Source organism: Pteropus medius, unplaced genomic scaffold (assembly GCF_902729225.1).
Source record: "Pteropus medius unplaced genomic scaffold, Ma_sr-lr_union100, whole genome shotgun sequence".
NCBI lineage: Eukaryota > Metazoa > Chordata > Mammalia > Chiroptera > Pteropodidae > Pteropus > Pteropus medius.
The window spans coordinates 6,460,304-6,488,116 of NW_024354503.1; the positions used below are offsets into that span (position 1 = coordinate 6,460,304).

The window sequence follows — 27,813 nt, forward strand, 5'->3', positions numbered from 1 at the left end:
ATTTCTTCTTTGTCTCTGCACATGTTGTATGTTTTGGAATGCTCTTCCCCAGTTTTCCCTTTGATGAACTCCTATTCATCCTTGAGACCAGGATCAAGTACCCACTCTTCTGTGAAGCCTTTTGGGAATTCTCCAGGAAGAATCCTTTACACTTTTTCAGTGCTTTGTTTATAACTCCAGGATAACACTTATCACACTGTACTATAATGTTTACAATTCTGTCTCTGAAGAAAGTGAACAAAGAGCTTCTGGAAGGCAGGGACAAAGTTTCAGTAAATGTTCAGTGAATGTTTAATGCATAATCAAAAGATATAAACTGTCTCACTAGGAATAGTTCACATAGGTCAAAAATCCAGTCATGACCTGCCCCCATTACATTCAGAATCATCTGCTAATGTGTAAGTCCTTGATCATGACAAAAGACACTAAACATATGTACTAAGGCTCCTCATTTGATCCTTGAAACAGCTCTGAGAGGTGCGCACAGTGGGACAATCATCTCTATTATCTCTATCTAAATCATCTACAGATGAAGAAATCAAGGCTTAAGAGAGGTGTGACTTGGCCAAGATCCCCAAGTTGCTAAAGCCAAGACTAGAGCCCAGCTTGTCTGACTCCCCCAAAATTCAGTTCTATTGTTTACTCTTGAGCTGCCTTACCTGTCCTTGAATCAAGAACTTTTAAAACGTCCCGTAACCTGTTCATGACAGAGGGGATGGATAGCAGAGATATGACACAGGAAAAGGCAAGATGAGGAAGCAATTCTTCCCCCTCAAAGAAGTGCCTGCACACCACCACCTCATTTCTTCTTAATAAATAACACAGCAACCATCTTAGTGGTTATAAGCAGTGATTATAAGCGTGGATTTTGGAGAAAGGACCTGAGTTGAAGTCCTGGTTATACCATTTGCAGTTTATGTGACCTTGAGGGATTTAACTTCTTTTGGCTTCCTGTTCTTTTTTTTTTTTAATCGGTAAAACGGGAGTTAAAAGAAACTACTTAGTAGGGTTGCCATGAGGATTATGAGACCAAAGCATCTTCCCCGAGGCCTGGCCATATAGAAAGGTCTTAATACTTGCTAATTACTATTACTGGCCCTAGAAATTTTTCCTAAGTACTTTTCACGTATCACCTTTTTTAACACTCATAACAATCTTATGCCTTAGGCGAAATAGAGGTTTAGAGTTGTTAAGTAATTTCCCCAAAGAAATTAACACTTGAACCTAGAATCTCACAACCAGGAAGGCTTGGCAAACGCGCATGGGTCAGAGAATGTAAGCAGCTTGCTCAAGGACTCGTGACCAGTTACTGACTCTGTACTCAACCAGATCTTTTGCTTCCAAATTGATAGTTGGGGCATAACTTCTGGAGGTCTGGTAAGATGTACACTTCATAAAACAGGATTTGGGAGGTAAAAGGGTCAGAGTCCTCCAGAGGAGTCGAGAGACCTGCCTTTACCCCCTATTGTGGGTGAGGTGATTCTTTACTTTAGGCTTCATTTTCCTCATCTTTGAAGGGGGTAAGAGGGAGAAGAGTTATCAGAGTCCCTAGCATCCTTCTTAACACTGACTCTCCGGAGCAGAAGACTCCTGCTCAGGTAAAGGCTCACTCAAAACCCCGCGGCTAAGTTTCAGCCTCCTCCGGGTCGGCAATAGGGACGCGTCCCCTTTAAGGCGCCAACTCGCCGGCGCCGGCGGCCGGAAGTGTTGAAGCCCGGCCTGGCGGCGGCGGTGGCGGCACCAGCCGTGGCGGCTTCTGCGCATGCTCCGTCGCCCGCCCGCCCTGGCCGCTCGCCGCCCGCCCGCCCGACGGAGACGGTGAGGAGGGGGAGGGGTGGGCGCGCGGGCGCGGGCGCGGGGGGGGGTGGGGGCGGGGGCGGATCGCGCGCGCGGCGCGGCTGGCGAGGGGCGGCGGGCGCAGAGGGCGGGGCTGCTGCCTCCGCGGGCCTCCCGCCCCAGTGCGCCGCCGCCGCCGAGGGCGAGCGGACGTCGCGGCGCCGCGGGGTGGGGACGCTGCCGCTGGGTCCGCCCGAGCAGCCGAGCCGCCCCAGCGCGGCCGGCCGCGCTGCCCGAGCTCGGCCCCCGGCCGAGGGTGGCGGGGGCCGGCTCGCCTGGCATTGGGGGGCCCCGGCGCCCCCAGACTGAGAGGCCCGGAAGTCCTCGGCCGAGGGCCCGGGAGGGGCCGGAGTGACTCCGGACTGAGAGGCCCGGACTCCCTGGACCCTGGCAAGGGGTCCGGGATCCTGGGTTAGCACTCGAGGCGGGGTCCGGGGAGCACCAGGCCCTTCGATGAGGAGCTGGGGCGAGGTCTGGGTCGTGCTGGGGTCGGGGGAGGGAGAGAAAGGTGAGGGAAACCTGGATGCCGGCCCGGAAGGAGACCCTCGGAGCCTTGGCAGGGGAGCAAGAGGAGAGAGTGGGTTCTGCTGAGGAAAGGAGGACCCAAGCTTCACTCAAGGGGCGCCTTAGAGGCCTTGGTTGGCCATTCAGTCCAGGAGAAAAGAGGCAGGTGCTTTTCCGAAGGCATGGTGACACGTCTGGGTGGTGGGAGCAGGGGACAAGGAAGAAGAGCTCCAAGGGAAAGTGAGCTTTCCCATAAATGAGGGGGCGGTAGAGACACCTCAGAGCCCCCTGAAGTAGGAATGAGAAGGGTCCAAATCTATGAGGGAATGAAAGATTTGAGTACCTCCTTGACATACAGGTAGAGAATGGGATAATATATGTCAGAGGATGGGTGAAACCCAGATTTTTAAGTACCAGAGAGAACATACTTGAGGGGAAGCTCAGAGTACCCCTACTTTCTGAAATGACAGGATTATTGGCCAGATGTCTCCTAGTTGAGGGGCAACAGAGATGAGGGTAGAGTCTGACCTGGGAGTCCTGGAGAGTAATCCACAAGATTTAGGCTTGTCAAGCCTTGACAGAGGGATCAGGGGAAGGCTTGGATATCTCAGGAGCAGAAGGAGGCCTGAGTTCCCCTCTCAATATGAAACCTCAAAACCACTTCATAGCAGATACAAAAGGGGCTATGATTGGTGTCTGTTTAGAAGAACCAAGAAGTGGGGTTTTTCTCCTTAACCTGGAGGATTAGGAAAAGGGATAAACATAATTTTAGTCTTTTCAGGGGAATTCTATTATTCCCCTCACCCATTGTCTCTGCTAATGGTTACCAAAGTGCTTGTGGGGGACTTTTTCATTAAATGTTTGCACAATCTTCCCTAATTTTTCAGCCTTTTATCAATTGTGTGTATTTAATGTCTACTGACTTTACTTTCACTAGTCAACCATTTATGCATATTCAGCAAACATTTATTGAAGAGCTAACTTGTATTCAACTTCGCTGGCTTAGTTTAGGTCCTATTTTGGTATTGTCCTAAGCAGAAATCCCCTGACCTCTAGTAGGGTGACCCTTCAAAGAACTCTTTTATCTCATCGCTTCTCCCGAACACCTACATAGTGGTCTCCAATAGTGACTAAATTTGCTCTGGCTGTTTCCCTCACAGTGGTTCTGTTTAGCCTTTATGTTGGTTGCATTACATCTGGATCACCTAAATGCATGAGTAGGAATAAAAAAGGGGAAAAAAATCAAGGAGTTTTGGCCTCAAGTTTTAACTTGGAAATTTCTTAAGAGTAGACTACATAGTCTACAAAAATTACACTGCAGTGTGGAATAAATAAATACACTTTGGGGTTAGGAAATTTTAGGATATATAGTATTTCTATTATTATCAGCTACCAACTCTGATGTCTCTGTCATGTGACACTTGTGCTTACATCTTCTTATGGTTTAAACATAAGTTTTCATGACAAAAAATTTAACCCAGAGTAGTTCAGATGTAGTTTAAGTTTTCCTATAGTTTTCGTGGGCAGTTGTGAATTTGTTTTCAAGGTGTCTTTTTGTTTTTGAAAATAAGTACCAAATGATTTTTACTTTTCATATAATTTGACATCTTTCCTTTATGTGTGTTCTCCTAGAATTACAGGAATGTTGTGTGTTTCCACAATGAATACTCTAAGGCCCCTTCCATAAAATACCCAAAGGATCAACTCACTCTTGCCTCAAGAGTTTTTGTTGCTATAAACAAGAGCTACTTTTCAGTTTTTGCTCAGCTCAAAGAGATGACCTTGCAGTTAGCCAGTACTATGCTGGTTAAGAGCTGGTTTCAGGTTACTTGCTAGGAATATGGTATTTAGGGTAATAAGAGATATTCAATCCAAACTGACTTCTTTAAAGAATGTAAGAATTGCATTGAATCAGATCTGTATCTCTGACTGACACCGAGAGACGTATTGTGGATGATTATAATTATCTTTGATAAACTCTCAGAAAGTTAGAGAAGCAGCCAGAACATTCCTCTTGGGTTCCAAGGTGTGGGAGGGGTAAGGAATAAAATATATTCCTACTGAGGAAAGTATTAATCAAGTTGTTAGTCAACCACTTATTCAGAGTATTACAAAGAGGACTCAACCATAGGGTGGAAGGTTGAACCTAGAAGCATCCTTTAATTTTCTGCTTCTCTAACCCATTAATTCACCTACACTATTAATTTTTAAAAATTTAAACCCCCTTTTTTTGAATAATAAATTCTATAAGCTTGATACATACTAAGGTATTACATCTTTTAAATTCATTAAATATGTAATAGTAACAGAATAGTGCTTGACAATAAACAAGTGCCTAACAAATGTTAACAGCGATTATTTTTTTAATTCATCCTACATTTTTATAATTCAAACTTTAAAGATATCCATTGGTTCATTTACTCTAGGATTCAATGGCATTTGTATGCTTCATCATATCTCTTTTTGGCTTTTCTAGACTCAAAGGGCCTAATTATTTTAGTTCTACTTCCAGAAGCCAGCCACATCAGTCCATTGATTCTCTCTCTCTTTTTTTTTTTTAGTTTCTAGTTTTAAACCTTTAATTTACAGAAGTTCAGATTTTGTACTGTATTATCTTGCAATTACATTTTTCCTATAGTATGTGACAATGTTATGTATCTTTCTCTTCTGTCATTCCTTAAGAGCAGATACTGTCCCTTTTCATATCCAAGGAGCCTAACTCCATGCCTGATGTGGAGTAGAGACTCAGTAAATATTTGTTGAACTGGCCATAATGATGGGTAATAAGTCAGGCAGCTTAGCTTAGCTGCGTAAGCAAATTTTATCCCCTAAATTAGAAAAGTAGAAAATTCTAAGTCTTTTAAGGTAAGATGAGTCATTCATTACAAAAGTGTTTATTACATACCCGTTATGTACCAGATTTCCTTAGAAAGTTTTAGATAGGTAATTTTGTAGCTAGAAGCCTGATATTTGAAAACTGTTTATTATATTCCTGTGTCCTGAGCACTGAGCTAGGCACAGGGGAGCTAATGAAAAAGAAGAGCAATCTCTACTCTCCCAGGATGTAGTCTGGTGGGGAGAGGCTGACAAACTGGGATGACGGTTCTGACATGGCTGCTGCAGGCATTGAAGGTGCAAGAACACAAGCTCAAATCTAGTCAGGGAAGTCACCGAAAGTCTCCCCGAGGAAGTGATGTTTTAAATAAATAAAAGAAATTTAGCAGTGACTAACTAAAGAGGAAGGAAGAGAATTCCAGGTAGAGGAAACAAGTGTGAAAGCTCAGGTGAAAAAGTACAGCATTTTTGAAAAATTGGGAAAAATTCAATGATAGGAGTCCACAATGTAAGAGGAAGAACTATGAGAAATGAGGTTAGCAAGAGAGGCAGAGGACAGATTTGGAGGATTTTGTAAGGCATGTTAAAGTGTTTGCACATTATTCTAACAGCAAAGGGAGTCCACTGAAGGATTTTTAAGTGGAGAAGTGGCTTGTGGCCTTTATTTAGTAAGATCACTTTGCTCTAAAGATAATGGATTGGAGAGCAAGACCAGCGTTTAGGATACTGATGAGCACCTGGAAAAATCCAAGTAACTGTGGTGCCTTAGAATATGGTAGTGGCAGCACATACAGAGAATGGGAGATGGTTAAAAGAGATATATAGGTGATAGAACGAATAGGATTTAGTGGTTGATTGGCTTTAGAAAGAGAAGAAAGAGGAGTCAAAAATAACTCCTTAGTTTCTGGCCTGAACAAATGGGTGGAGGGTAGCGCCATTTACTGAGGCAGGAAACAGGAACAGGTTTGAGAGGGTACATGAATTTAGTTTAAGGTGCCTACAAGATATTTTAAGAGGCTTTTGGATATAGGAAGGTATAAAATTCAGATATAACATTTGAATGTGAGAATCATAAAGGGCAGAAGTATAGTTGGATATAAGGATTTTAACTAGGTCAGATACAAACAAAAATTGATCAAACCAATGTATGTCAGTGCCTGTGATGAGCAGATCTTTGGGATTGTCCTGACAAAGTACAGTGTAGTTGTAAAGACCGATGTCTTTTCAATTGACTTGCAATACAGGGCACAGTGTGATAAACACTAGAGGAGAGGGCACAGTGCGGTAAACAGTAGAGGAGAGCTACAAACCACACATTAGGGTACTACAGAAAAGAAAATGATTTGGCCGTGGCTATGTAGAGGAGTGGACTTTGAATTGAGCCTTAAGGGAGAGGATGAAGAAGAAAGGAGTTTTGGTCTTAAGAAATAACAAAGTACAGAAACCTGAAATTACATATTATATGTTCAGAATACAGTGGGTGGTTGGTATGGCTGGAATTTAGGATTCTCGGGGTATTATAGTTAAAGATAAGACTGGAAAAGTATTCTGGGTCCACATGAGGGAAACACTACTATGCTTAAGTATGTATGTTAAAAGCAAATGAGCTGTGGCAGAGCTGAGATGCGGATTCAGTCATCTGACTACCAGTTACATATTCAAACTTGCATCTGTCGTGAGTCTACTCCATTTAGCACAATCCTAGTCGTCTTCACATACTCGTATATCTAAGTAAATACAGTGCTCTAATCTATGCTCTCTTAAATTACACTTTTTTTTTTCAACTGTAAAGACTAAACAGCTGTACAACATCCTGTGGTCTTCTGAGTTTTCATTAAGATTGGCATAATGCTTTGAGTCAGTTTAGTGTCAAGGAGAATGTGGTGCTGGACACTGGTTTCCCCAATAGCTCTGCAAGAGAGATGTCAGGTGAGATCATCTCTCTCGGTCTGAGACAAAGAGGTATTAAGAAGTTCCTAGAGGTCTTACAATTGATTTCAGCATTTATTAAACAACTATATGATGCAAGTCATCTTTCTTTTTTCGTACAGCTTAGCTCACTTAGTCAGCAGATACTTGTTGAGTACACACAAAGGACAGAGCACTTGAAATGTAATGGCTGGTTGCAAAGAATATAGATTCCTACTTTCTAGAAGCTTACTGTTTGGGATGGAACTAGTGGTGTGCTGTAAACCAGCTCTCTAGAAAAAAAAAAACAACACACTCTTGATTTGTAGTGTTTGCCAATATCTATGGTGTATATACTCCCAATCACTGATTTTAAGCTATCAACTTGAGGTCACTAAACTCGGAGTTGGGGAGAGATGTGCACAATTGATTCTCAGGAGCTGATAGAGCTGGTTCTAGCATGCCACTGAATGAATCACGCATACTAAGAAAATCTATAATAGCAAGTGAGTACTGAGGCATTTCTGAAAAGATCAGAGCCTGTGTGCAGCCTCTTCTCATGTTCCCATCCCTTTCAGGGGACCATGAACTCCAGGGTGCCCTTGGAAATGGTAGTCATTATCTTGGTGTCCCTTTCCTATGGTTGCCATCTTTTCCAACCAGATAAAATTACTGGTGCTTCTTGTTCTAACAGCAGCCTCAGCTATCTGACTTCATGTGAAAGATGGCTAATGCAGAAGTGAGTGTCCCAGTCGGGGATGTGGTTGTGGTACCCACTGAAGGAAATGAAGGAGAGAACCCTGAAGACACTAAAACTCAAGTGATCTTGCAGTTACAGCCTGTGCAACAAGGGTAAGTGACTAGAGATTTGGATATTCTGAAAATCTTGGGAAGTTTAAAGAGTGGGGAAAATTTAAATTTATGTTTGCTTAGCACAATTCAACAGCAGTCTCAGAGCTGGCTAAGTTCTCATCTTTATAATGTATTGAGTGCTATATTCGTCATTGTAATACTTATTACAACGGTTAGCTGTTTCCTTGTCTCTCCCTCTCTTCTCCACTGTGAGCCCCTAGAGGGTAAGTTACATAGCTTCCTCATTTTATTTACCCACACTGCTTAGCACAAGGCCTTAGTACGTGTTTACCAAAAGACAGTGTAGTTAGAGTGAGAGGCAATTAGGCAAGGCAAGTATAAAAGTATTCCTCCTAGAAGCTTTCTGGACTCTCATGGATGGACAAATTATCAGGCTTAGTCTATCAAAAAATATATATAAACTGTGTGCTGTTATACAATGTATTATGAAGGTGTTGGAAGAAATGGAGCACATGGTTCCCACCATCATGGAGCTTGCAGTCTAGTTGTGCAAACCAAAAGTACATATATATAAATAAAGAGATCACTTACATGGCAAAATCTAAGAAGTGCTAAATGGTTAGAAGGTGCTTTTAATTCAGAGGAACCACTATGAATTTGAAAGAAGAGATAAGTTTTAAAAAGTTATCTATGGTCTTGAAGGTTAAATAAGAATTGGCTCTACAGAGAGAAAGGAGGGGCAATTATTTTATATTGGGGAGTGTAAAAGATTCTTCATATGATTAGAAATGTTCTTGGGCAAACATATAATCCAATCCCAATTTACTAAGTAATATACTTTGTTTTAAAAACTTCTGGAGAAAGACAATCTACCTCTCTTGATAATTTAAAAATATTTTAGTATAGAAAATTTCAAATATGCCCCAAAATAAAGAAAATACTATAATGAACCTCCATGTAAGCACTCAGTCACCCAGCTTCAACAATTATCAACACATGGCCAGTCTTATTTCATCTCTACATCTACCCATTCCTGAATTTTTTTGAAGCAAATCCCAGATATTAGTATATATCTGTAAAAGATTAAGACTTTTTAGTTTTAAGAATCTAATTATAGTTTTAAGAATCTAATTCTAATATTCAGAAATAGTATAAGATCTATAAGGAAAGTTGATATAAGTAATTCCTGAACTGTAGTCGATAGAGTGACTTACATTTTTATTGGCACCAACAGATTATGCCTTCTTATTCTTATTCACTTGTGTGGGAATTTCATTTGTTACACATACACATACTTGTAGTTGTTACATTTTGGTACATGAGGAAGAATTGAAGGGTAGGTTCTTTAGTTCTGGGCAGCTTTATTTTCTCATGAGTCATAATTTCTTCTATCTTTCCAAAGTGCTCTAGTCGTCACTTGCTCTATCTCTAGTAAAGACAGAAAAAACTTCTCTGCTACTTAGAGACTTAATTCTTCTGAAGATTTAGTAACATTTATTTTTCTCTTGTCTGTCTCTTATTTCCCAAATGATATTGCCTTTTCTGGAACTCTCATTGCTTGATCAGATATAGGCATCTTTGTACAGCATATATTGACTTCCCAATCTACTGTTTACATTGAATTTAGTATATGAGCTTGTGAATAAACATTTTGAGGTACTGCATTTTGCGATGCCTGCCAGTTGGTGCTTGGTTGATTTCTCTGTGTTTTTTTAAATTATTAGAATGTTTTATTGCATTTTAGCCTCATTTTATAAAAATGAGTGGGGAACAAAAAAGATGGATATTAGTGATAAGAGGTACAGATCTCGTAAGTTTAATACACCTGAGACAATGATGGCAATCACGAGGTATCAGTCTTCGGCCTCAGTCATGCTTAACCTGATTGGCTGCAGGTTCAAGCATGAAGGAAAGAAATAATCAAAGAACATGAATGAATTACTGTGAATATATTGGTAAAGATTATATCCAAAAGGCAAGAAATAGAGAATTTATGTAAATATTTTTATATTTCATTATATAAGACTTATATGTTGTTTAGCTTTTGCATATATGACATTTTATACTTTTTCAAGTATTCATTATGTACATATTTTCAGGAATACATTATGAAGCAAAAGTAGTGTCTGCATGACCATGTCCCCATATGAATACATAGAACCTGGCACATTGTATAAGATGATACTTTCAGAATAACACTAGATGGGCTTTAAAATATGCCCACATTTAACTTCTTTTAAAAACATAAATACTAAAGTATCTAGAAGGCTTCTGATTCTGGGAGCTTTTCAACATAGACGACTTGTTCAGCATATACTTTCTTTAAAAAAAGAAAGAATGGTTATTAACTTTTCAAATAAAATCTTTTATAACATACTCAAAAAGTTCTTGGGGAGTGAAGGTACTTGAATTCCATCACTGTTCTTGGCTTTCCAATTCATTTTGGATTCATAATAGAATTTCTAACTTAATGAGATCAGGGATGGTGTTTTTAATACTACATAAGTTTACTGACTATGCTGATTTCATTCTTCTTCTGTAGAGGAATTCAGTTCAAATGTAGTGGAATAGTAGTTCAATTTGAGGAATAATGGCCCTACTTTCCCTTTCTTGCTCATATCCCTCCCTATTAGAAAGTTTAAGTTCTTAGGAAGATGTATAAACTCTTTCAGATCAGAAGGGTATTCTTTCGTTTATGTAATAATCTTAATCCTAATATTCAGTTATTAGAATATCTTTCCTTAACATCTAGATAAAAAGAACTTAACTTTATGTGGATTTTCAGTTTTCAGAGAATTAGAATACAATAATGTAGACTTAACTTTAAAGCTCTAGTAAACATAATTTTACTTTTCTTTAATGATTCATAAGGCATGTTAGTATCTTTAGTGCCTTAATATTTTGAACATATTTTATGATTTTTGACTGTAATTATAGTAAGTATAGAGTATTAGGGTAAATCCATCACTATCCTGAGTTGCTTTAGAAATTATTTTCCTGATAACCTTGTTTACTCATAAAAATATAGACCATGCTCCTATTTCCCACCCCAAGTACAATTTACTGGTTGTTGAAATTATATGTAAATAGGAATTTATTATTTTAAGGTCAATTTAGAATGAGTTTACTAATCTTACTTGAAGCAGTGTTTTCGCATGTTTTTTACAATCTTCATTCACTGAACATCCATTTATTGGGTGTTTTGCCATGCTCCAATTAAAATATTACCTGCCAGGCATTGATTGAATAAATGAATAGGACATAAACTCTGGTCTCAGAGACCTCTTAGAGTTTGCCCAAGGAGAGACAGACAAGTAAACAAGTACATAGTATTAAATATTATAGGTGTTGTGACAAAAGCCTAAAGTACAGTTGGGTCACAAAGGAGGAAGTGGGTGATTATACTGGAGGGATTGAGATGAAAGAAAAAGCATTATAGGGGCTACTCAAAAAAGATCAAAAACAAAAACAAATAGTTGGAGAAGGATGTTCTGCGAAGAGGGAGAAGTAAAAGCAAAGATAGAAGATGTAAGAAAGATGGCAATTTTGGGAACCAGAAATAATTTGGTATGGCTAGGGCTTGGATTATAAAGTAGAGTTTGGGAAGAGTTGAAACCAGGGGTCAGATCTTAGAGGAACTTAAATATCGTATTAAAGATTTGGGGCTTTACTTTAAAGGCAAGGAGAAGATTTTTGAAGGGTTTTAAGGAGGGAGTTATGTGATCACTCTGGTGGGACTATAGAAAATCAGGTAGATGCAGTGAGACTAATTCAGACTAGAGATGATGAAGCCTGAACTAATGACGGTAGCGGTAGAAATAGAGATAGGTAGGAAATAGAGACAGGCTGGCATTAAAGAGATGCATCTGGCAGGATTTGGTCACTGACTATGTGGTAGTTGAGGAGGAGGAAAGGGAAAAATATAGTGTAATTTCTGGGCTTCTGTCTTAGGCTATAGTGTGCTGGGTGGTGCCATCAACAAGGATGGGGAGTATAGGAGGAAGAGTAGTTGGGAGGTAAAAGAGGGAAGAGAACTTGCTTATTTTATACATAATAAATTCAACAAAGTCCTATGGGGCATCCAAATATATTTATTCATTTAGCAGTTAACTGTCCTGTGTGAAATTCAGAAGGGAGGTCTGTTCTAGAGGTGTCAGTCACTATGGGGGGTGGGGTGGATAATCATCAATGCAAAGGAGATTATTCAGGCAATGCTTTCAAATAACAAGATGCAATAATGAACACATTTGGTTTATTACAGAAATTAAATAAAGAACATGACAGTATCATGTTAGGTTCTGAGCCCATTTCTTAGAAAGTAGAAACATTTTAGAGAAACACTTTTCCTAAGTGGTACCTCTAGTTACTGCTGGTTACTTTGGGCATAGTCGCTCTCTCTCTCTTTTTTTTTTGTTTTTACTAGGCTCTGTTCATATCAATAGTTTGGTTATGGTGCCTTAAAAAATGCTTCAGTGCCTAGATTCCAACAAGGGACATCAACTTCTATGGTCAACAGTTTCTTTCTGTCTTGAAGTGTTTAGCAGTAATACTTTTTAATCTTTTTAGGATAATTCTGTAATATGACTTAATCTTATACTTGAAGCAACACTTTATATCATGAGCTTTTAAAGTTATAAAGGGAAAAACTGGTGTAAATACAGTAGCAAGAGGAACTTTCCTTTGACATGAAGAAAGTTGTTGATTCATTTCCATGGTAAAAGCTGCTAAGCAGTCATGGGCAGCCTTGGAGTTTAAAACTTATGGGGAACTTGTCAAAGCACTAACATACAATTGTAAAGTATATTTATTTTATTCCTTTTGAGATAGAGTAAAACAAATTTCTTAACTCCCATGCTGTGAATATTAATTTTTTCATGATTTATGTAGTTTGTTTATCGATGGACACTTTTACAACAGGATTTATGAAGCCGGGTCCGAGAACAACACGGCAGTTGTAGCAGTAGAAACTCACACAATACACAAAATTGAAGAAGGGATTGGTAAGTCTTTTTGTTAATCTGGAACATTTGACCTTAGTTTCTTTGGTTGAGATTTATTGTCTTTTGTACCTTATTTTCCCCCCTACCCAATCTGCCCTACCAATGTTGCAGCCATCAATTTGATGGTGGCACATCTAGAAACACTACTGACTAAGGCACCACTGACTAAGGTACTAGGGCTGTGAGTTGATTGTTTGATATCAATTTGCTAGGGTTGCTGAAAAGATTTTTCATCTATAAAAATCTCACAAAGAAATTGGAGCCTCAATGTTAATCCCTGTTATTAGAGAGGTTGCCGATGAAAACTGATGAGGTGTTGACTGGAAGGCAGTCAGTGGAAAGAAAGTGGAAAGAAACTTTGAAATTAGACAAACCTGAGTTTAAAGCCTACTTTCTCACTTCTTAGCTGTGTGTTCTCGGGAAAGTCACTTCACCTTTTTGTGTCCCACGTATATACATGTAAAACATAGGAAACAATCACTGCCTCACAGGATTGTTGTAAGAACTAAATAAGATTAAGCATGTAAAAGCATATAGCATAGTGTCTAGTCCATAGTGGGAGCTTAGTAAGAGAGCTGTTATGCCAAACTTCTTCCAGAGGATTTCTAAACAGTACCAGCCAGTATAAACTGTTAGCCTCTCAGAGGAACCAGGAGCCTAGAGATTTTTGAATTAAGCTTTGGGGAAGAGTGTTTGATAAATAACTGATATTTTTCCATTTTCAGATGCAAGCACTATAGAAGCAAATGAGGATATGGAAATTGCTTACCCTATAACTTGTGGGGAGAGCAAAGCCATTCTCCTCTGGAAGAAGTTTGTATGTCCAGGAATAAATGTGAAGTGTGTCAAGGTAATTGTCTTTTCTCCTCATTGGGGCCTGTTTTGGGGCTCCTTGTTTTCAGAGAGTATGGTTTCAATGCCTCTTCTCTTTTTTCTACCATGTTAATATTTTTAATTTTATGACTATAGTTTCATTGCATCAAGTAAAAAAAAAATAACTTCGGAGTAAAATTGGCCTGGATTCAGATCCCACCAGAAAACAAGTTCCATGAGAGCTGAGAACTTGTCTGTTTTGTTCACCAATGTATATCCACAGTACCTCAAATAGTGCTTGGTATATTTATCAATAAGTATTTGTTGAATGAATAAATGAATGGATGGAGTCCCATCTCCAACATTGACTAGCTGGGTGACCTTGAGCAGTTACTTAATATTTCAGAGCCTCACATGTTAAAATATGAATAATCACATATGTATATATGTATATACTATAAGGTTGCTAGAAGACAAATTGAGATAATATACGTAAGATGCCTTACACCGATGTGTATTATGGTAGAGTTTATTGAAAATTATTACTAAAAAAAAATGAAAAAAGTTATTACTGATAAAAATAATCATGAGAGCACAATATGAAAATAAAAATATCCTCTCCATTGGTAGCCATAGCTATACCGTTAGATAGTAGTCACTATCAGTGGCATCATCCTAGAATCACTAAGGATTACAGAGTTTCGAGGCTCTGCAGTGTTACTGGTTTCTACTATATTAATTCTTTCCACTATATCCTGAATCTTGTCATTAGAGCTGGAAAGATTACTTCAGTTTAATTAAACAGCCTTTGCAGCATTGGACCCAACCAAATGATTCAGAGCATAAATGAATTTTAAATGGTAATCAATATAATCTCTGATCTTCCTTGTGTCATCTGTACCTTTGTACCAGGATAGAGAGCACTGTGCTCAGAGAAAGATCATCTTCTCTGGCACAAGAGGGCAGGAGGCTAGATGATACAAGGCTATGACTTAAGATTATCTGGATATTTTTTTATACATAATGAGGAGAGTTATCTCTTTCTTTCTCTCTTGTCCTTCCTAAATTGACATTAGATTATTTTGGACTTTCTTTTTAACTTTAGTTCAATGATCAGTTGATCAGCCCCAAGCATTTTGTTCATCTGGCTGGCAAGTCCACCCTGAAGGACTGGAAGAGAGCCATTCGTTTGGGTGGAATCATGCTCAGGTGAGCTTTAATAGCAAGAACATACCTTTCAATGGACTTTGGGGCACATAGTCATGGTAGAATCCAGAGAATTCAGTCTTTTCTCTTTAATATGAAATTTGTATTCTGTTTGAAGGATTGGCTTAAACAATTTGTGTATTATTTGATCTTCATTAACTTGTTCTTAAAATACTTATGAGAGCAGGAAGATTGAATTAAATTCGCTTTTCCCAGCATCTAGGGCAAATTTTTCCTCTGGGCAGAGAAACTCAGGAGTAGATGACAGTCCTTTTTGAGATCACCAAGCATAGGCAGAGCTAAGCCTGGTGCTAAGGAAAAACCGTGGAGAAGTGTAGGCTGACCACATAAAAACCATGGAGAAGTGTAGGCTGACCAACAAATCCTGGGATAATCTGGTAAAGTAGAAGGGTGCTGTTAATAAATACCAGTGATGCACAATGAATTCAATCCTTGCTATCATTGTACCATAGAAATAAACTTCAGAATGCATAATATCCCCACCACCATCTCTTTATGCAGGAAGTTTACTATTGTAATTTATTTCCCTCTGAAGATTAACATTAGTTGGTATTCCTTGAGCTCTCGCCTACGGATAGAAAAAAAAAATTTTTTTTTTAAACGACAGAAATTTATTTCTCACAGTTGTGGAGGCTAGGAAGTCCAAGATCTTGGTGCCCACATGGCCCATTTCTGGTGAACACTTTCTTCCTGGCTTGTAGACAGCTTTCTCACTGTGTCTTCACATAGCATAAACAGAGGTCGGGGGCGGGGGGGTTGAGGGAGAGGGGATGGGCAGGCGTGAGTGCACGCACAAGTGCCTGCTTGCTCTTGAAAATTTGTAAATGTGGTCAAGAATTAGAAGTTCCTCATAGAACGTATCAAGAGCCTCAAAAACATCTTACCCTTCCTCTTCAATTCTTTTTAAAGAATCTGTCTAAGAAAAGTCTCTAGTGCTTGTAGAGATTCAAGCATAAAGATGTACATTGCAACATTATGCTGAAAATTACAGTCTGCCTTCACATATAGTCAAGGTATATCTAAAGTAAATTATGGCTCATCTAAATATATGTGTATATTCTATGGGATATATGGTCATTAAAATATTTCTAAAGAGTTTTTACATAGGAAAATGCTTATGATGTAATGTAAGAAGGAAAACAAAATATAAAATCAATTAAATAGTGTGATTTTAATTGTGTTAAAAAATACACAAGTAAAATTTAGAAGAAAATATGCCAAACTGTTGACATTATCTCTGTGTTGTGGAATATTTTTTTAAAAGGCAGTTGTTTTCTTTATAGTTTATTTTTTACAAAAGATGTTAATTTTTTCTTCAGATATTATTTTTATAGAGACTCATAATTTAAAAAACATTCATTCCAGATGATTTGTATGTAGAAATCAATAGTTGAATGAAATTGAGGAGGAATACCTTTAACTTTCATTTTTGTTGTTCTTCACCTGTTTTATTTGCCCAGAAAAACAAGCATATGCCATCTTTCCTCAAATGTAAAAAGGAATAAGAATGCCTAAACAATCTTTAGTGAAAGACAAGTAACATTATAAGAGTTTATGATAATCAAAATACCGGATGGTTTTGTTCAGGGCTTATAACAATGTCTGTGAATCCAGTTATAAGGACATTTTATAGTGGGGGGTTAGTATAATCAACTTGGCTCTGTATTTATAGGACAGTTGTTATTAAAGTTTTTAAAGGAAAGAAATATGCTGAAGTTTTATGTCTCTAAAAGTATCAACAGATCTTGCTGGTCTAATACATCAGAATCTCATCATAAAATTCTAATTCTTTTGTGGTATTTCTCTGTTGTGCTGGGGATATGAGGTAGTGTTTTTTCCCTTTTTGGGTTTGGTTTCAGAGATTCTGTGGAAAAACTTAGCTATTATCAGGAGTATATACCTGAAGCTTAGTGATAACAGGACATAAAATTTGAGAGTACTTATGACGAGGGAGGGAAGAGGAGTATTTGTAAATGTGGGCAGGACCAATGAAAGTTTTATAGCCTCAATCAGAATTTTTGCAACCTAATGACTTTTAATACTATTAGGTTTCACTAATCTACAGAGTAGACTCAGCAACTTTGTCTCTATTTGTCCCCAAGGCCTAGTTTCCTCTAGATGAAGTGCAGGCTGAACTGGTACTTCTTGTCTCTCTTTGCATAGGAAAATGATGGACTCCGGACAAATTGATTTTTACCAACATGACAAGGTTTGCTCCAATACCTGCAGAAGCACCAAATTTGATCTTCTGATCAGCAGCGCAAGAGCTCCAGTGCCAGGACAGCAGACAAGTGTGGTGCAGACACCCACTTCGGCCGATGGTAGGGGGTAGGAAACCACCTGACAACCCACTATGTTTTTTGGTAGCACTTTTACCCTTATTTCTACTTTGCTTCTTAATTTCAATTCTCATGAGTATTGATGTCCCTGAAAGGTATGGTGATCTTGAGTGGGATTCCATGCTTTAGAAACAGATGTTTGTTTTCTCCCATTGATTCCTATTGGCTCGGCCTCCTTCCTTATTTCTCTCTTGCAATGCATGGTAAACATTAGAAGGATGATTCAGTAATTATAATGCTTATTCAGTGGTCTCACTTTGGTGCCAATTGGCATGTCTTTGAAATTGGATCATTTTGAAAATCCTTTGCTCTGATAGTGGTCAAAACAGGAATGGTGAAATGTTTTTAATTGTTGAACTAAGATGTATCAAAGGCAATGTATCCTTGGCTGGGATGGACTCTGGAGATTGCTATAAGGATCAAAGAACTCTGCCTGGAAGGGTTTCAAATAACCAAGCTGAGGTTTTCTCACAAATGAGACAGGATGGGCACACACTTAACTTCAGTATTGAAGTTTGGGACTAGAGCTCCCTGCCCGACTCCAGGAAAGATATTGCCATGTGAGATTATTATTGATTCAGTTAGTCTAGCTAGAGACTTAGCACAGCTAAGATTCTTAAATGTGTCTTCTGCTTCTAGAAGACTTACAAATATGCTTGACAGAGATGCAAGAATGTTAAAGGATCTAAGGGAAGTACTATGCTTTAAAAAATGACCTCTTACAGTTTCTTTTAGTCAGACCTAATATTCTGTGAGTAATGATTGGGTGAGTAGAAGCTAAATCTCTTAAAACCTAAGTTCCTTTCAGGAAAGTATAAAACATCTAGCAATTTGAATTTTTGTTCATGTGCTTCTTTTATTTGAAAAGTGAAAATGGTATGAAATTATTTGATTCCTTTTTATTTGGCCAAAACTCCTTTACTTGATTATCCATATTAATATTACATCTTTGCTTGATTATTGATATCCTTCAGTGTGAAGCTTCCACACTTGTCTATATTTCTGTCTAGATCAGTTTGATTTTTTTAAATTCTTTTTGTTTAAAATTTTAATGTATAATTGATAGCAAAAGTTTTTTCCTATGTGAATCTGCTATTTGTAGGTCTCCTCTTTTCTGAGTTTTTGGGTTTCATTTCTTTTCCTTTCTCTTATATAGGCTGATAAGTAAGTTATGGCAACTTCGGAGAGTTTATCTGGATGGTTAATATCAGACATGCTCGTATGTAGCAGGGCTCTTGACTAAGGACCTTACTTTTCTCAAATTATTTCAGGTCCTTCTCCTTCTCACTAAGTCTAGGGCCGGCAGCCTGGCAATCATGCCCACATTCAGTCTCTTTCCAGAACATACTTGCTCAGAAAGCAGATTGCTCTTTTGTGATTTTATAAGTTATTTTCATTTTCTATTCAGGGTAAGAAGAAAACATTTTCTTTGGCAAGGCGGGTTTTCTTTAGAAAATCCAATATTCAACCTGGCTTACCTGGGGTTCTAGTTTTACTATAAGGATCTGCAGGCAAAGGCCAGAATGTTAAAATAACAGGGTCTCTTTGGCTTTGAATATGAGTTAGAGGATAGCTATGACTTTTTCATAAAATTCACTGGCCTTACCTCTAATGGACTGCTTTTAGGTAGCATCACACAGATTGCCATCTCAGAAGAGAGTATGGAAGAGGCAGGGTTGGAATGGAACTCGGCTCTCACTGCTGCTGTCACCATGGCCACAGAGGAGGGCATGAAGAAAGACTCAGAGGAAATTTCAGGTACTTTTTCTATGGGTCTCAAATATCTTGCAGGGTTTTGTGATTTTATCACCATTATGATTATGGACACAGCAGCCCTCTGAATTACTTTTGCTGGTTTTTCTCATGCATGTTATCACTGAGAGGTATTGCAGACCTCTTATTTAATCCATCAACAGCCCTGCAAAGTCATATTTTACACATGAAGAAATTGATTTTCAGACAGGTTCAGCAACTTGCCTAAGACCAGTTACACAACCAATAAGTATCAGAGCTGAATTCAGCTGAATTTGACTCTGTAGTCCATGTTTTTCATCTTGTCAAACTGCCTCCAACTTTTTTTTTTCTGTACATTTCTTAGATACAATAAGCTGCAAGATATTAGAAGAAAAAATTAGGTAACAGGTGGTCAGTCCCCAACCTTTTTAGCACCAGGGACTGGTGCTCCTATGAGAATCTAATGCCTGATGATCTGAGGTGGAGCTGAGGTGGTGATGCTAGTGCTGGGGAGCAGGTGCACATGAAGCTTTGTTTGCTCACCTGACATTCACCTTTTGCTGTGTGGCCCAATTCCTAACAGGCCACCGACCACTGGTTTGCAGCGGGTTTGTGACCTCTGGTATAGGATGGTGATTAATGATGATTCACTGAGAGGGGACCAGGAGAGGCTTTACATCATCCTGCATTCATTTATTCATTTAACAGATATTTATTGCTGCCTCTTTTTAGTTGGCATTGTTGCTAGATGCTAGACAGGTAAATGAAAAAAACAGCCTCTTACTCTCAGAGAGCTTATAACACCACCTATTCAACTCTTTGTGGTTTTTTTTTTAGTAAATGATTAAGGGGAGTATATCTTTTTCAAAAATATAATTTAATTTAACATCTTTATTATTTAACTTTAAAAACGTAAATATTTAATTTTAAATAATTATTTAAATATTTAATATTTATTTAATATTCAATTTAATATATTTATTAGAGGAAGATACTTGTTCCTTATAGCCAGAGGGCATGACAAACTGAGGGCATGACAAATAGAGGTCATGACAAACAGGAAATTATCCCAAGTCCCTAGTTTGCTGAAGAGGCCAAATAATTAGTTACCAATTTAGGGAGGCAGCTAGTATTCCAAAAGCTTCTTCCCTTTTCCTAGAAATGTCCAACAACAAGGAATTCTTTTGAATTGAAATAATTTTGAATTTAATGCATTGTAGAGATGTGCCTAAGTATATATAGCATCCCTTGTTTACCTTCTGTCTTATCCCTCTTGTGCCAGAGGACACTCTGATGTTTTGGAAGGGAATAGCTGATGTAGGGCTGATGGAAGAGGTTGTATGCAATATACAGAAGGAAATAGAGGAGCTACTCAGGGGGGTTCAGCAGCGGCTCATCCAGGCTCCCTTTCAGGTCACAGGTAAGTGCATTAATCCTAACAATATCAATCATTTATTAAACACTAACAACTGTAGCAGATGTTGTTAGCCTCATTAAAGCACTGAGGTATAAGTATTATTATCCTGATTTTACAGATTAGGAAACTAAAGCTCATAAAAGTTAAGTTACTTGTCCAAAGTTCATAACGGTTTTGAACTCAGATCTGGGCATGTTTTTTCCACAGGTACTTTTTGCCTTTGTAAATGGTGCCAGAAAGTAATTATCTATCTATTTATTTCCTCCTCCAGAGTTAAATACATTAATATAGTAACATAGATGTAATAAGTTATACATGTGATAAATCTTTGTTAAAAAAATTTTTTTAATGAAATTAGAATAGTCACATCATTTCCAGATTGTTTCATATTTATAAACAGCACAACAGGAAGTTGGTGGAACCTTTCTCTTTTAACTCAACACACATGTCCTTTATTCTAACTAGATGCCGCTGTTCTCAATAATGTGGCACATACATTTGGCCTAATGGACACGGTCAAGAAGGTTTTGGACAACAGAAGGAACCAAGTAGAGCAGGGAGAAGAGCAATTTCTCTATACTCTGACAGGTGTGTATAACATCTCTCTTCTTAGATGATATGCTAATATCCTTGAGTCTTGCCATTTCTTTGTTGATTTTTCTCAGAACTGGCTTGCTTTCTTTCCTTCTTTCTTCTCCCCACACCCTCTCTTTCTCTTTCTATCTTTTTCTTTCTTTTAATTCACATAGTATCAGATTTGGCTTTTTCTTTATACACATCCCCAGGTAAGGTGAAGTAGTAGGAAATAGAGGAGGCACAAAGGCAAAGAGAAAGAAGCCAGTGTCATGTTCCTTCTTCAATATCTTTGGAGGATTAAGATGTCTGCTAAAATGCTCCATTAATCCAGTAACATTGGTAGTAGAAGAAACAAATTGGCCTTTTCTTTTTTACATTATTAATACTGAGTCTTTTGATAGATATACATTTAGCATCTTCTCCATTATTCGTGGTAATCAGAAATTATGAGCACATGGGTAATGTCACTCTTTTTATCAAGTACTTACTTTGTGCTGGTCTCCAAATCAGGTTTTAGAAATATAATACTGAATAAGACAGTCAGTCTCTTGAGGGCCTTCAAGGAACTCAAGGGAAAGAAGACATAGAAATAAGTGCAGAAAGTAATCAGTTTTGTGACAGAGGCATATGGGGGTATGATAGAAGGACAAAAGAAGTTATCACTTATACCTGAAAAGAATCAAGACAGGCTTTTGAAGGAGCTAAGGCAGGTGAAAGATACAAAACAAGTCAGAGGTATGGATGATCAGCCTTTAAATGATGTAGAACTATAGTCAATCATAAAGAAAAAAGGTAAGAAAGATCATTTGGTAAGAGAAGAACAGTTTAGGTTGTTTTAAACTTATTTTTATAGCCAGTTTGTATTTTAAACTCAGTTTACCAAGTACTGTCAGAGATACCCTTTAAATTTGATCCCCCTAGGAATGTCATTTATCCCAATGTTACCGATAACCCAATAGAGGGACAGTAAGGATAAATGATTGCCTGGGGCCACATCACTATTTGACAGTGAAGCCCAAAGTAGAACTCTGTCTTCTTCCTCCTAATCCAGTACTATCTTCCTCCTTGAAACTTTATACCATCTGAAAAACAGTTTTTGTTAGAAATGTAGGCTTCTGGTTCCTTGTCCATATTATTTTTTTAAATAGTTTTAATCATTGTATATATAAAGTTTAGTTGTCTGATTTTTTTCACTGTGACCTATTAATATTTTTCCAAATTGGTAATATTTTTCCAAGTTGCTATGTAGTACTTTACCTAGACATTCTTCTAGGGATGGCATTTAAATTTTCAAAAATAGTCTTCGGTATCTTATTTTGCGGTGAACTTGCATGAATATAGCTTTTTCTTTTTATGGCCTTTTAAACTACTTCCAGGACTAAACTACTTCCAAGCTTGAAGTTAAATGGTATTGATAATTTTTTTATGGATTTTGTGAATTATTGTCAAATTTCCAAGATTTATGTTACCAATTTGAACTCACCAACATCGGGCATTGTTACTTATGATATTCTCTGATTTAACTTTTTAAAAAAATATAAATTTAATTGGCATTTTGTTTAGGTTTACATTTCTTTGATTACAGCTGGATAGAAAATATATAGTATTTTATAATTTTTGAACATGCTCTTGATCCTTACTTACTCCTTTTATTCCAAGCAAGGAATTGACTTGCTCTTGGTGGTCATTAGGGAACAAAGTGCTCTACATTTGTAACTGATTGATTATTGCTTGCTTATCAGATACTAAGCAATAAAAAAGTTCTAGTGTAGAGCCAGACTCACTAGTGGTCACCAAGGTTGGATTGGACACTTGCAGAGGTAATGGTAGGTGTATTATGGTAGAAAAGATACCAAGTCAGCCATCAGAAACTTTTGTTTTAGTCCAAGCTCTGTGACCTTAAGTAAGTCATTCTATTTCTCTGATTCTCTGTTAAAATTAATGTGTTAGAACTCTAAGACCTCCTTCAGTTCTGTAATTCTCAGAGACTTCCTCTATAACTTTCTGCAGACCTCTATGGGGGCTAATGGTAGACTGAGACCATTTGGGTCACCAGTAAGGTGATCTTGCCTTAAAGGACAGTTTGGGAATCACTGTGTTCCAGGGTAGCCATTGTAGCTCCTTTGTAGGTCCATGGAAGTTCCAAAAGGATTGAGTTAATATTCCTTATTTTCATCTGTAGGCTCTAGCAGGGCATATATAAACTGCAAGACCAACTGGAGGCTTTTTTGGTCTGCATTTTGTTGACGGGTGACAAAATGCCGCAGGACCTTCTTACAGTAGGATCACAGTCTGAAAAGATTCTGAATTGTTTTCCCTGCCTATAAATCACACAAAGAAATATAATTGCTGGAGGGATTTGTAAAAATCATCCAGTCTAGTTTCTTTTTGAAAACAGTGAAGTGACTTTCCTGAGGCTTCACAGTGGCAAGACCAGAACAAGATCCCAGGTCCCTCACTCCCAATTTACATTCCCAAGGTTATACTTCCCTCCACACAAAGTCTGTCTTTTTTTTCCATAGACTTGGAACGCCAGTTGGAAGAGCAGAAGAAGCAAGCTCAGGATCACAGGCTGAAATCTCAGACGGTTCAAAATGTGGTACTGATGCCTGTGAGCACTCCTAAGCCTCCAAAAAGGCCCCGGCTCCAGCGGCCAGCTTCCACCACCGTCCTGAGCCCTTCTCCTCCTGTCCAGCAGCCTCAGTTCACAGTCATTTCACCCATCACCATCACCCCAGTGGGTCAGTCATTTTCCATGGGCAATATTCCAGTGGCCACCCTCAGCCAGGGCTCCAGTCCTGTGACTGTCCACACACTGCCTTCTGGCCCTCAGCTCTTTCGCTATGCCACAGTGGTCTCCTCTGCCAAGAGCAGCTCACCAGACACAGTGACCATCCACCCTTCATCTAGCTTGGCACTGCTAAGCTCTACTGCCATGCAGGATGGGAGTACCCTGGGCAACATGACCACCATGGTGAGCCCTGTGGAGTTGGTGGCTATGGAGTCTGGCCTGACCTCGGCAATCCAGGCTGTTGAGAGCACCTCAGAGGATGGGCAGACCATCATTGAGATTGACCCGGCCCCAGACCCAGAGGCTGAGGATACTGAGGGAAAAGCAGTCATTTTGGAGACAGAGCTGAGGACTGAGGAGAAAGTCGTGGCTGAGATGGAAGAACATCAGCATCAAGTCCACAATGTGGAGATTGTTGTCTTAGAGGATTAACTCGGGATATCGGGGCCAGGATATGTTTTGGTTTGGAATTTTAATTATTTGTTTACTTTTATCATTGTCCCATTCATTTCCACATAGGATCCTTTTTTTTCTCTAAAACAAAATCTTGTTGCTGTAACTGAAAATGTTGGGTCCCTCCCGCCCCCTCATTGAAAAATGGACAAAAACAAGTTGCCCTTCCAGAATTTGAGAGTAGGTCACTCAATGTCCTAATCTTCTTACAGCAAGAAAGTTATTTCTTTTAGGGAAGCATCAAGATAACCAGAAACCTTATCCAGAAAGCCCTTTCCAGGCTAGTCTGTCTATGTATGCATGTGGTTTTATTCTTGTAAAGATGCATTGACCAAACTCTGGAACACAACCTTGACTCTGGAAGGTAACCCACTCACACATGGATGCAGAGGATACTTTATTTTGTATCCTGGAAAGGGCCCTCAGAGGCCAGTGCAAAACTCTGAAACAAGGAAGTTGAACTCTGCTTGGAGGGACACTCTGCTTTTTGGAGCAGCAGCTTAAAAAGGGAAGTGCTTTGGCCAGGATGGGGCAAAGAAATTATCTTACTTCCAGAAGTACAACTGATGCCCCTTGATATCTCTGAGGGTTACCACCATGGGTGCCATTTTGAGGAGAGGCCAGTGATAAGTGGAAGGGTACATCTCCATGAAGCAAGCAGCATCAGGGGCCTGTGGCTTTGCAGAAATAGAAACCAGGGATATTATAGCTGTGCTTTGGGATTCAAGCCAATATGGACCCCTTCCCGCACTCACCCTTGGTCAAAGCACTTACCTTCCTAAACTAAGATCAGTCCATTCATTTGTGAACTGTGTGATGTGGTATAAATTGCTCTGGTTCTTGGACTGTGGCTATTTTGGGAGTGGGGATCCAAGGCCACCATTTTCATTGCATGACTCCAGGAGCAGGAAGTTCCTTATCTAGACCAGCTGCCATTTTTGGTGGGTCCTTTTTTTGGCTTTGGAACCAAAAGCAGCCACTCATTTGGTGCTTCCTCTTGTTCTTCCCTCCATCCTTCAACTGCTAATGGCATCTGTCTCCTAGATCCCACGCTCTTCAGCTTTTTGGCTGATTTGGAGAACAGTGACACAGGCGCCTGCCTGCCTTCATCCTCTTTTAGATTCATCTATACCATTTATATCACAGATGTTTCTGTGAGATATTGAGCTCATAAAAACCTTAGGCTTGTCAGGAAGACAACACCCCCAGCCTATCCTGAGGGACCGAGTAGATGTCTCCTCCTGAGCAAGCTGGACTCCCTGGGAAAGAAGCATTGTCTGCAAGATTATACTATAAGAAATGTACCAGGATTGTCAGTGATAATGTCTTTGGGGCAGGGGGTTATCTTATTTGTTTTTTTTTTTCAATGTTGCTTATATATTTAGAGCTGGGCCCTTTTCCATGCTGTGATGCCTTCTCTGACCATCTTCAGTATTTGGGGCAAGAGTGGACCCTGATTTTATTTCTTTGGTTTCATTGTTTATTGCACTAGGGAAAAGATAGAGAAACTGCAGACAATATAAAGGAAAAATAGGTCAAAAAAGAAAGCACACACCTTAGGAGTGGAAGTTTTTTTTTTTGTTTTTTTTTTTAATTAAAAGCAAAATTTGACCTGTAGTTTCCTTTTTTTTTTTTTTTTTTTAAGAAGGCACCCACCTGAAGCCATGTTTCTCCCAACAGATGTTGGAAGCCCTGTTGTCAAGCAAGTGAAAACTGAGTTCTACCATCTTTCAGATGGCTGTATATAGATGGAGGAGCCCTCTGACTTGGGAGGGTTAATCTTAAAAGCCTTAAGGGTGAGACTTCTGAACCCCATATACTTGTGGTTTTCAGCTTTAAAATTGGGGTTTTATTTTTCTTTTCAAAATATTTAATAGATGTAGCAATCAGCTTAGAACAAACCTTTGGTCATTTATATATCTTTAGTGAGGAAAGTGGCTTTTATTTCTTGCTTCTTTAGGTTTCTTGTTGGTACATAAACAAAACCAATATTTCTGTCTAAGCCTAAAACTGCTACTTGAACCTAGAAAGGCACATCATCCCTATTGTGGTTTTTAGGGACACTTTTCTCTTTCCCAGAGACAAGAGGCTCGTTCAGGACAGGGGGAGCCCTGGAGAACATCTACATGCTAGCTCAGGTTCCTTTCTTCCCTCTGTCAGAGCTGTTGATGTTTTAAAGTAGTGTAAGCATCATGCTTCCAGAGTCAAGAGATCCCCTCCTTCTAAAGACAGCCTGTTTACTTTTACTTTCTGAATATTCCGGCCGGTGGAAATACACGAGCTTTGTTGTCTTCCTAGGCTTCCAATAGCCTGTCATTATTGCTAGATGCTATGTCACTCATTGTTGAGTGGGGGTTCCCTCACATTCCTGGTCTAGATGATCCTAGATGAGATGAGACATATGCAAGCCATTGGTATGCACAAAAGCATTTGCAATGAACCATTCCTCAGGCTGACTTGGCAGAAGCCATCTTTCTGTTCATTCATTAAATAAACATTTGTAAGTACCATTTATGTGCCAGGCTTTGTGCTAGGCACTGGCAGTATAGAGGTGAAAACATAGTCTCTGCACTCAAGGAATTCATACTCCAGGGGTTGTCTGGAGTTAAGAACTATATTTCAATATAATTGGTTTCCTTTGTAATATCTTATGTATTTTATTTCACGAATTGAAAATCATTATTCTGAGAATTGGTCCATAGGTTTCAGTGGACTACTTACTAAAGGCACAAAAAGGTTAAGCTCTTCTCTAGTGAGGTACTGAAACAGATCATCATACTGGGGTAAGTGCAGTGATAGAGCTATTGGCTGAGAGCTGAGAAAACAAAGGATCAAGAACCTAATCCAGCTTGGGGGCAGGGGTCAACAAGTATGGAAGTACTTCCTGGAGAAGGTATGTACCCAAACAGATTTAGGAGAGACCATTTTGGCTATTTTTCTTTGTACTCCATTTTCAAGTAGTTGGGCTTATTTTTACAAGAAAAAAAAACCCCTAGTCTCTTGCTGCTTTTGCCTCTAGAACCAGGCAGAGTCGGCAGCATGGGCAGTCTCCCTAAGCGGAACCCACTGGAGAAAGCCAAGTCATGTGTCGGCTTCTCCAGGTTTCCATTAGATGAATCCAGTGCAGGATTGGAGTTTAGTTGGCAGAAGGTAAATGCCCCAAACCTTCCTGTCGTGTGGTTTCCACAAAGGCCTCAGAGTCAACTGTACAACTGTACAACTGTCTCATCTTGGCCATGTCTCCATTTGGCTCATACCTTGTTCTCGTCCCCTTTTCAATTTTCAGTCTCCTTCCCTACCCCCCACCAAACGAGACCAAACAAAAAAACACTCCTAATTATTCTGGAGTAAAAAATGGACAATAGACTCGAATATTCAAGATTTAAAGCCACTTCACTTGGCATTTCTTTTACATGTCTGTTCACATTAGGGAAGAAGGGCCAATGTTAATCCAAATACCTTGGAAATTAATATTCAGTTCATGTGGTGTGACACTTTAGTGGTGGCATTTTATCCCATTTTCATAAAAGACACTAAAGGTAAGTTTGGTGGGAAGTACTGATATTG

General features: G+C 39.0%; 1 protein-coding gene across 8 annotated transcripts; it reads left to right on the forward strand.

Moving 5' to 3' along the window:
* Positions 1-1,355: 1,355 nt before the first annotated feature.
* On the forward strand, positions 1,356-26,892 carry GMEB1 (glucocorticoid modulatory element binding protein 1). Of its 8 annotated transcripts, none has more exons than XM_039854074.1 (10): positions 1,356-1,377; positions 7,778-7,935; positions 12,784-12,896; positions 13,622-13,746; positions 14,815-14,918; positions 17,100-17,257; positions 18,902-19,033; positions 20,292-20,429; positions 20,892-21,014; positions 23,525-26,892. In XM_039854074.1, exons 2-10 carry the CDS (start codon positions 7,808-7,810, stop codon positions 24,223-24,225), a joined length of 1,722 nt encoding a protein of 573 aa, XP_039710008.1. In that variant the 5' UTR covers positions 1,356-1,377; positions 7,778-7,807; the 3' UTR covers positions 24,226-26,892. The 8 variants fall into 8 exon arrangements, with proteins under 8 accessions (XP_039710008.1, XP_039710007.1, XP_039710003.1 ...); XM_039854073.1 differs by lacking the exon at positions 1,356-1,377 and adding an exon at positions 1,443-1,598; XM_039854069.1 differs by lacking the exon at positions 1,356-1,377 and adding an exon at positions 1,689-1,818.
* Positions 26,893-27,813: the final 921 nt, after the last annotated feature.

Excerpts from the sequence above, each read along its gene's own strand:
- GMEB1 (XM_039854074.1), top strand. The coding sequence starts at position 7,808 with ATGGCTAATGCAGAAGTGAGTGTCCCAGTCGGGGATGTGGTTGTGGTA. Across the intron at positions 7,936-12,783 it reads TTACAGCCTGTGCAACAAGG|TTTGTTTATCGATGGACACT; the intron begins GTAAGTGACTAG and ends TGATTTATGTAG. Across the intron at positions 21,015-23,524 it reads ATTTCTCTATACTCTGACAG|ACTTGGAACGCCAGTTGGAA; the intron begins GTGTGTATAACA and ends TTTTTTCCATAG.